Source organism: Lissotriton vulgaris, chromosome 9 (genome assembly GCF_964263255.1).
Source record: "Lissotriton vulgaris chromosome 9, aLisVul1.2, whole genome shotgun sequence".
Lineage (NCBI taxonomy): Eukaryota > Metazoa > Chordata > Amphibia > Caudata > Salamandridae > Lissotriton > Lissotriton vulgaris.
The window spans coordinates 599,370,549-599,381,219 of NC_141697.1; the positions used below are offsets into that span (position 1 = coordinate 599,370,549).

A 10,671-nucleotide genomic window follows, 5' to 3' on the forward strand; every position below is an offset into this window, starting at 1 on the left:
GTGCTTTACAGAAGATGGCTGCCTCAGTAGCACTTCTGCCTGCAGAAATGTTGTGTTTGACAGCTATTTTCTGCATTGTTCAGTTTTCAATGGGCCTTATTCAGAAGATTCAGATTTCGTTTGTTGTTCATGGAGCGAACGGGAACTAAACAAACATCGATGATGCATGTTTTGATGCTTTCCTGTTTTTTCTGGAATTAATGGTCATGCTTAGAGGCTAATTAAAGCAAAGGAACATATTACCAAGATGTGAAATATGAATGTGTCAGGGCCTGATCAAAACATTGGCGGACACAAATGTTTTTACAGCCTTCTCTTCTAGAGTAAACGTTAAAAGTAATGCTTAAAAATAAACATTATTTCTTATAGATTTTTAAGTGTGACTGAATTCTGTGTTTGGAACACTATTAAAAAAACGTGCTTTTTTTATTTACACTTATGCAGATGCACGTGTGCCCTCAATGTAACATTGCTGAACAATATTTGGGTCAACTCCAGTAAATATTCACAAATGCATTTACGGAGAGTGAAGGTGGCAGATGGAAACACACCGAACACGGTGTTTTTAATTACCTTTACTTAGTGTTTACATCTACTCTAATTTGCCCGTGGGAGTCTTAATGGCATGGCATAGGTTAAGTGCACGGGAAGACCCCAAAATGCAGGTTATCTGGCAGTGAGAGTTTGAGAAGTTCAGGACAACCTGGCTGTGTTAATTCTTGGAGGTGCGTTATTTCCTCACGGGTGGGTGGTGATAAAAAAAAGGAAGATGTTTCCAGCTCCGGGCTCAATACATTTACACAGCTCCGGAATCTGTCTCAATATAGCGGAAAGGAGGGGTTTTGGGGAGACACCAGCAGAGATGGAAGCCCTTGCACCAATGAGAACAGAGAATGCCAGCGAACTTTTTGGGACGTAGACGCAAAAGCAGCATCTTATTTTAGCTGCACTGTTTGCTTGCATTATAAAATCCAGGTGCATTGTGGCTCTTTGCACAGTTCCTTTTAAAATGGCACTGTAATGAAGCTACACACTACACAGAATATGTCCGAAGACGTGGCTCTCATTTAAAAACAACGATGCTGACACGCAAAGTGCGCTGGCATCCGCTGTACTATATTTGTGCACAGGTATCAATTACATAACGAGAACGGCTTTCTAATAACGGGAAGCTGCGCGCGCTCTGTCCGGGTACCTGTGGATGCAGTCTCCATGGTGACTGCTGGCGGGCGCCGCTCCTGGTCCCAATTCCCTGGGTACCTCTGCCCCTCCTCGTCCTTCCCCGGATGCAGTGGCGGCGGCTGGTCCCAGATCCCCGGGCTACGGTGGCTACCAGCACCGGTCGCCGCCTGTTCGCTGCTCCCAGTCAGTCCCGCTAGTGCGGCTCGAGCCTCCTCCTCTCCCGCAGAGTACCACCGCGCCCCTGAGCCGAGCGAATCCTCTCCGGACATGATGGGAGCGGGCTGGAGGTCGGCAGGCACCCGAATCCTGGGGGGAGCGTCGCTTCCAGCCTCTCTCACCCGCAGCTGGCTGCGCACCCTCTCCAGTAGAGCGTTACGCAGGTGAAAATGGCCTGTTTGGTTTCAGTATCTCCGTCCTGACGTCAGCCCCTGGCTGGCTTATCATAGAAACCGACTGGGGATGGATCCCCTGCTGGTTAACTCTTAAGAAACGGCGCTTGGCAGGCATGTGACCGCGTCCCTGAAAGTTTAACGCATAACACAATCTTGTTTGGCATAAAACGACCTTAAAATAGCACAGAATGGGCAATAGAATGAAAAGTTGGTGCAAACAAGGGTACCAAAATATGTCTTGCCCCAGGGATCCATACATCTCTACAATGGCCAGTGTAATGCAGACCCCTGGAGACCCATGCAGCGCAGGGAGGGGGTCCCCCAATTCTGTCAGGTGGCCAGTGTTGTGTAAAGAATTTTGGGGGCCCCGGGCAAGTAAGATTTCGGGGGCTCCTGCTCGCAACAACTTCAAATTTTATGACCAATATTCCACTAATTTAATCCCTGTGATCCCAAACAATATTGGATTATATGTTTAAGGTTGAAACAGCGAAATATTATAAGAGAGAGAAAAAGTTCACTTTCCATGGGCCCCCCTGGAAGGTGGAGGCCCTGGGCAATTGTACACTTTGCCCATGCCTTAAAAAATCTCTTCAGGAGCCCCCATTTAGTCGAAGTTCAATGAAAGTCTGTTATGTTATGTTAAAATTAATTTCTAGAGCACACGTTCACCGAACGGTTTCTTGGCGCTATGGGCAGAACGGTGGCAATACCAGACAGTAAATGGGTGTCAATTGTAAGTGTGGGAGAAGAGCCAAGTTTTGAGTGATTTCCTAAATTGAGTGTAGGAGTCCACCATGCGCAGATAGAGAGGGAGGGCATTTCAAACTTGAGGGGCCAGGGACGTGTATCTAAGGCCACCATGTTTCTTCCATTTAGAAGAATGGGAGACCAGCAAGTTCTTATTAGAGGAGCGTAGATCACGAGAGGGGAGATACCGCTGAATGTTTAGAGCAATAAAGGCGGGATCACTTCCTGACAGGGCATTGTGGATGGTACAGCCCATCTTAAACAGAAAGCGTTGGGGTATGGCAAGGCAATGAAGGCTTTTCAACAGTGGTTTCACGTGGGAGTGCCTTGGCTGTCCAAGAATGAGTCTGGCTGCCTGGTTCTGGACCCGTTGCAGGCGATGTATTTGGTATGCAGGTATACCAACGTACAGGGAATTGGCGTAATCAATATGCGAGATAACCAGTGCGAAAACCACTTAGGTCAGGGCTTCGGTGGAGAGGAATCTGGTGATTTTTCGGATTCTGTGAAGATGTAAAAAGCATGCTGAGACCACTGAGCTGACCTGGGCCTTCGGGGTAAGATCATTGCTGATCATAATTCCCAGGCTTTTTACTGGTGGGCTCCCTAGAGATAGGGGCCAAAAGCTGGAATTCCATGGGTTAACCAAACCACCAGTGAGAATAAACTCTCTTTTATCTGGGTTTAGTTTAAGTTGGTTAGCATTCATCCAATCACTGATGAAGTTCATTATGGATTGAAAGTTAGTGATAGATGAAGCTGACGGATTAATGTTAAAGATCACCTGGAGGTCTTCGGCATAGTTGTACACAACAACCTTTCGCTTCCGCAAGGCTAAAATCAGGCGAAGAATATACAAGTTAAGGAGTAGAGGTGAGGGGGAGGAGCCCTGTGGAACGTCGCAGGTCAGTTTCATTTGATCTGCCCTGAAGCCAGCAAGGCGAACAGATTGGGAGCGATTACTTAGAAAGGAGGCGATCCATTTCAGTGGCAGACCCTGGAGACCAGCGCTGCCGGCATGGTCGACCAAAAGCTGATGGTCGACCGTGTCAAAAGCAGCCGACAAATCAAGGAGCACCAGGTCCTGGGTGGTGCTCTGGTCCGCCCCCTTTATTAACTCATCCAGGACTGCAGGGACAACAGTTTAGGTCGAGTTTTCAGGTCTAAACCCTGCTTGGTGAGGGTCCAGATAGTGGGTCTGTTCTACAAAGGAGCTGAGGCTATTGACAACATGGGCTTCCATGACCATGCTCAGGTAAGGTAGCATGGAGATGGTGCGGTAGTTGCCAGGTTCCTGCAGATCTAAGATGTTTTTTTGAGGATAGAACAACTTCAGCCATCTTAAATAGATCTGGGACAGTCCCTTGGGCAAGGGAGGTGTTAATGAGCGATAAAGGAGGATCAGGACAGTGTAGAAAAACTTCCTGGAGAATATGAGGGGGACAGCTGTCCAGAGGGGAACCAGAACTGACTTTCTTGAGTAGGCAGAAGAAAGCTTCTTTAGTAATAAGGGGAAAGTGATCAAAAGAAGCAGTGTTTGTGTCGCAACATAAGTAAGGCAGAGGGTCAATAAGTTTAGGGATACTTGCTTAAATAGTAACAATTTTCTCAATAAAAAAGTAATTGAGTGAGTCGCATAGAGATTGAGAAGGAGTAGGTTTTGCAATCACTCGGTCTAATTTAGAAAGTTCGTCCACTATCGAAAAGATTTCCTTGGCTTTATTAGCTGAGTTTAGTATTTTGGACGAAAAGTACTCAGCCTTGGTCAGAAGAATCGATGTTTTATAATCTTTAAAAAAAGACATAAAAATTACTTTAAGATTAGGGCAGTAATTGCGTCGCCACTTGCGTTCCGCTGGCCTCAGGTTAGTTTCTTTGCCTTTAGCTCTGTTGAAAACCAGCGTTGTGCATCGTGGGGCCTCTTGATTTTGACTTTCTTCAGAGCTGCTGTGCTATCTCTGGCCCCATCCAACTAGGTGTTGATATTTGCCGCTTGAAAATGAGGGGACTCCTCCAAAGAAGAAGGGGTTGAGGCAATTAAGGAGGAACAAAAGTCCTCCATATCCACTCTGCTCTAGTTTCTGGCTAAAAAATTGCCTAAAGAGGGGTGGTGTTGTGACGGACAGAAGGGATGAAAAAGGTGACCAGATGGTGGTCCGACCATGTACATGGGGCCACCTGTAGGTGGGAAATATCCAAATTGGCGGCCCAGACCAGGTCTAAAGTATGCCCTTTAACATGTGTGGCAACCTTTATATGTTGAATACAATTCATTCCTGTTAGACCTACATTTTTCTAGACTACATAGGGTAGCCTGGCACAGAGCAGCATCAGCTAAATCCCCTCGAGGCTTTGTGTAGTGCTTACAATCTCACCCGCAGTAACCCAGTGAATGACCAACCAAAATAATGACACCACACCAGATTAGAAAAATACTGGTTCCTTTTATAAAATTCTTTGGTGTATCTTTCTTTTCTTTAGAGCCGGGTTTCAGTTTCAGATCATTTAACCTTATCACATTCAATTATTGGTTCATCGCAAAATTCATTTGGCAATTTCAGTCTTTCTCTACCCCCAAGTATGAAGGTCACGTTGAAAAATCCCTACAACTTAAAGTTGCAATCTCTTACATTTACCATCTATTCGGGTTGATAATTAAACAGGCTTCTTTACAATAAATCAATCTGGTACATTACATTTCGCCAGGTGCAGCTCCCCCGCACAGCTTCATACAATCACGATTAGGCTCTGGTGCGAGTAGTTGAATTACTGGAGAAGACAAGCAAGATATTACATCCCCGAAGAACAGCTCTCAACACCCTACAAACTTATTAAACCACTGAGCCCATCAGAGTAAACACAGGTGCTGCCAGCCTTTTGGATATCGTGTCCTCCACCCTCCAGGATGTTCACCACCAATCACCTTTTGTTCCCCCAGAATACTCTGGTGATCCCCACTTGGTTCGCTACCTCCCGTTTCCCTGAAGCCCTTCGGCTTCCAGCTTTCTCTCCCTCACAAGTTCCGTTATAGGCAGGTAGTTTCTCACATGGATCACCCCCTCACTGAGAGGATTGTCTCGGGTTTGCTATATCTCCTAAATGAGTGTCACACAGGAAATTCGCTGTCTCCTTAGGTGTCCCCGGTTGTTCAGCTACTTGGGGTAAGTTCCGGCAGGGACTTGTCTGCTCCTCCCCGCCCGACCACTCTCCCACGCTTACTTGAGGTGTTTTGGCTTCTCTGCCCACTTGTGCTGCGTTATACGAGTGTCAGCGGCCACTGTCTCTCCCTTGAACCGCTGCTCCGTTACCGCTGCCTCAGTCCGCCGCTTCGAGCCGCTTCCTGATCCTCGCAGACGCTCTCCTCAGGCACGAAGGCTCCGCCCCCGTCCGGCTTCCTCCTGCAGTCTCCCCGCCTCTTCCGACGCTACCTCAGGTTCCTCCGGACAGCAACACGGATCAGCTGGGCTCTTCCTCCTCTTCCGATCCCGCGACAGGGATCCCACGCGGTGGCGCTTCCTTCGGGTAAGGTCGACAGCTGGTTCCGCCGCTTCTCTTCACAATGTGGACTCCGGGCTCATATGCTGCAGTCGCGGCAGTTTTAACTCCTTGACCCCTGATTCCTTTACGATTCAGAGTGTCACTGTGTCAAGGTTCGCTTCCACTGCACACGTGCCTTCAGGGCAGGACTTCACAGGTCACTTGAGAGCCACGCTGCAAGAGTCACTGATGGTTATAAAACTTGCCACGGAGTCTTCTGTTTCTTAATCTGGTTGCTGTGGCAGTGGGGTTTGGTCAGCCTATGAGGGGTCACTTCCCAGTAGAGCAACAGCCGGCCCCAAAGGTCGATCTTGTCCCTACTAGTGTGCTATCCTCCTCCTCAAGTCGCCTCTCTCCGCACTGGTCACTTCCAATACTGTACCAAATGGCTGCCTGGTCACTGGCCTTTTATAGGCTGGCCTCAGACCCCTGGAAGCTACTAGTTGGTTCTGGAACCTTCCTCATGCTAGCCTATGGGTCTGCCACCCTTGGGTGACCGTTATGGCAGTTAGTAGCCACCATTTTAGGAATCATGTTCTAACAGTTGCTTTCTGTGAGGAAAACTAGGCTTTGGCAAAACAATAGGCCCAAGAAACACCTAGCCCCCACGAGAACACTGGAAAAATTCTGGTGGACATTAAAAAAAAGAAAATACATAACTGGATTCTCTGGAATGCCAAAGGGGACAAAATAAATAATAATTGTGAGGGAACTCACAGGGGCAGACAGGGCTAACACGCGTCCCCCCCCAGCTGAAAGTGGGGAGAGCTACCCAACCCCTTGGGAGTTCTCATCACTAAGGCGGGAATACCTAGAGAGACCGTCTGCATTGGCGTGGTCCACTCCAGGCCGATGTTCCACCCGGAAGTCCATTCCCTGTAGGGAGATGGACCATCTCAACAACTTGGGATTCTCCCCCTTCATCTGCATCAGCCAACGAAGGGGTCGGTGGTCGGTCTGAACCAGGAAGTGCGAGCCAAATAGGTATGGACGCAACTTCTTCAGAGCCCAAACCACCGCAAAGGCTTCCTGCTCTATAGTACTCCATCTCTGTTCCCTGGGGAGTAGTCTCCTAGACAGGAAGACCACGGGTTGATCCAAGCCCTCATCATTGAGTTGCGATAACACTGCCCCAATGCCATGTTCCGATGCATCTGTCTGGAGCAAGACCACTGACTCATTGTCAGTGAAATTGCTCTCCCACCCTCGCAGCTCCACCATTAAGTGAGGTGCCCCTGCCCCTGCACTCTTCAGTGTTGGTGATCGAGGCCCTCCTCCACCCGCAGGTTTCCCTGCGCCTTATCCCTGGTGGTCCAGTGGACCTCTGTCTCCTTTCTTTCTTTATGCTCCTTCACTCGTTTTTCTCCCCTTTCTATCTTTCACCTTTCTGCACTCTGCTCTTTTGCGCCTTATTTCTGCCCATTCTCCCTTTCTCTCCCTCTGCTCCTTCACTCGTTTTCACTCGTTTTTTTCCCCTTTCTATCTTTCACCTTTCTGCACCTCTGCTCTTTTGTACCTTATTTCTGCCCATTTTCCCTTTCTCTCCCTCTGCTCCTTCACTCATTTTCACTCGTTTTTTTACCCTTTCTATCTTTCACCTTTCTGCTCTTTTCTGCATCTCTGCTCTTTTGTGCCTTATTTCTGCTTATTTTCCCTTTTTTCTTTATCCCTTCTTTCCTCCCTTTACCTTTCCCCGCCGCTGCTGCCCCCGCGGCCCCTCCCCCCCCCAGCACGACCGGCCCAATCCAGCTCCCCTCCCCACCACCCAGCTGTCCAGCCCTCCCCGACCCCTACTTAATGGCGGCCACTGCGGGGACAGGCGAGCAAGACCACTGACTCATTGTCAGTGAAATAGCTCTCCCACCCTCGCAGCTCCACCATTAAGTGAGGTGCCCCTGCCCCTGCACTCTTCAGTGTTGGTGATCGAGGCTCTCCTCCACCCGCAGGTTTCCCTGCGCCTCATCCCTGGTGGTCCAGTGGACCTCTGTCTCCTTTCTTTCTTTCTGCTCCTTCACTCGTTTTTCTCCCCTTTCTATCTTTCACCTTTCTGCACCTCTGCTCTTTTGCGCCTTATTTCTGCCCATTCTCCCTTTCTCTCCCTCTGGCCTTCACTCGTTTTCACTCGTTTTTTTCCCCTTTCTATCTTTCACCTTTCTGCACCTCTGCTCTTTTGTGCCTTATTTCTGCCCATTTTCCCTTTCTCTCCCTCTGCTCCTTCACTCGTTTTCACTCGTTTTTTTACCCTTTCTATCTTTCACCTTTCTGCTCTTTTCTGCATCTCTGCTCTTTTGTGCCTTATTTCTGCTTATTTTCCCTTTTTTCTTTATCCCTTCTTTCCTCCCTTTACCTTTCCCCGCCGCTGCTGCCCCCGCGGCCCCTCCCCCCAGCACGACCAGCCCAATCCAGCTCCCTTTCCCGCCTCCCAGCTGTCTAGCCCTCCCCGACCCCTACTTAATGGCGGCCACTGCGCCGCTGGTGCACCGAAGGCGCGTCAAAGGCAAGCACGTCTGCGCCCGTCTGCGACCCGTCCGCAACCAGCACCAGGAACCCTGGACCTCCGCCCCGCAAACGCTACGACCAGCAGCACTCCACGCACTCAACCCAGGCTGCAACAACAACTGCAAGCTAGCATCACCAGCCGACACCCATGGACCCTTCAGCTGTCACCGCTGCCGGCACACCTGCAGCACCGCCAAGAACACGGATCCAGCACAACCCGCCCACAAGAACACAACCGAACCGAAGACCCTGCAATGCATCCTCCTCAACGTCCGATCCCTCCACAAACACGCAACAGAAATCTGGGACCTCCTCGACAGCACCACCCCAGACGTAGCATTCTTCACCGAAACCTGGACCAACACCACCTCGGGACCGGACATCGCCATCGCCATCCCCCAAGGATACAAGATCTCCAGGAAGGACTGCCCCATCCACCCAGGAGGAGGAATCGCCATCGTCCACAAATCCAGCCTCCGCCTGAGCACACTCCCTGACGAGTCCACAGAACTGATGGAACACCTTCACTTCAAGATACTGGCCAGCCCCACCGCCGCCCTCCGAGGAGCCCTCATCTACCGACCCCCTGGACCCCGCGGACCCTTCACCAACTCCATCACGGACATTATCTCCCCGCAGACCATCGCATCCACCAACTACACCCTGCTGGGAGACCTCAACTACCACCTCGACAATCAACTGGACCCCAACACCACATCCCTCCTGGACAACCTCCACAACATTGGACTCCGCCAGATCGTGACCGAGCCCACGCACTCAGCAGGACACACCCTCGACCCCCTCTTCACTACAGGAAACTCCATCACCTTCAGCCACACCACCAAACTCCCATGGACCGACCATCGTTGCGTCCACTTCACCTTCAGAACACCCACCATCCACAGACACCAGCACCTGCTTCCACAAAGAAACTGGACCAAAATCACCGATGACCAGCTCACCTCCTCACTCAACAACTCCACCCCAACCATCGCGGAAAACAACGACCCCAACACCGCAGCCCGAACCCTGCATAGATGGATCTCGGACAGCACCAACACCATAGCCCCCCTCAAGAAAAAAAATACCCGTGCCAAGAAAGCCAGATGGTTTACCACCGAACTTCGGGAGTCCAGGCGCACATGCCGCCGCCTTGAAAAGGCCTGGAGAAACACCAAATCCACAGAAGCCCACAACAACTTCAGAGCCGCCACCAACGCCCACTATCAACTCATCAGAGAAACGAGGAAAAAAGCGATTGAAGACAGAATCTCCACCCACGCACACAACAGCAAGGAACTCTTCAGCATCATCAAGGAGTTCGCCCAACCCACCAGCGAGTCTACCGACATCCCTCCCTCACAAGACCTCTGCGACAAACTCAGCATCTTTTTCCACCACAAAATCAAGAGCATCTATGACAACTTCGACGAAGACAACAAACAAACTGAACACTCACCAACCACCCCCGACACCCGGAAACCAGCGATTGATGACTGGACAGGCCTCACCACCGAAGACACACTGAAGACAATGAAGTCAATCCACTCAGGGGCCCCCACGGACCCCTGCCCCCACCACATCTTCAACAGAGCCGCCAACACCATCGCACCCATGCTCCGCCAAACCATCAACCGTTCCCTGGCGACCGCCTCGTTCCCCGACAACTGGAAACACGCCGAGGTCAACCCCCTCCTAAAGAAACCCTCAGCGGACCCCACCGACCTCAAAAACTACAGACCCATCTCCCTGCTCCCGTTACCAGCGAAAGTCATCGAGAAAGCCATCAACAGCCAACTCGCCACATTCATTGAAGAACACAACATCCTCGACTCCTCCCAATCCGGCTTCAGAAAAAACCACAGTACGGAAACCGCCCTCCTCGCCGCAACAGACGACATCCGCACCTTACTGGACAAAGAAGAAACAGTAGCCCTCATCCTCCTCGACCTATCAGCGGCGTTCGACACAGTCTCCCACCGCACCCTAATACGCAGACTCTACGATGCAGGAATCCAGGACAAGGCCCTCGACTGGATCTGCTCCTTCCTCTCCGGCAGTACGCAGCGGGTCAGACTCCCCCCTTTCCTCTCGGACCCCACACCGATCACCTGCGGAGTCCCCCAGGGCTCCTCCCTCAGCCCGACGCTCTTCAACGTCTACATGGCTCCACTTGCCCCCATCGTCAGAACCTGCGGACTCAACATCGTGTCCTATGCAGACGACACCCAGCTCATCCTCTCCCTATCCAACGAGCCCAACACCGCCAGACGCAACTTTCGAGAAGGCATGGAAGCCGTCGCCAAATGGA

General features: G+C 50.7%; 1 protein-coding gene across 1 annotated transcript in view; it reads right to left on the minus strand.

Annotated features, from left to right (window-relative positions):
- The window catches only part of RTN1 (reticulon 1), a 648,513-nt gene extending 646,947 nt beyond the window's left edge, over positions 1 to 1,566 (minus strand). Inside the window, exon 1 of the mRNA XM_086938209.1 lies at positions 1,196 to 1,566. Within this exon, the coding sequence (XP_086794335.1) occupies positions 1,196 to 1,451 (256 nt within the window). The 5' untranslated portion in view covers positions 1,452 to 1,566. The remainder of the gene's footprint in view (positions 1 to 1,195) is intronic.
- Positions 1,567 to 10,671: the final 9,105 nt, after the last annotated feature.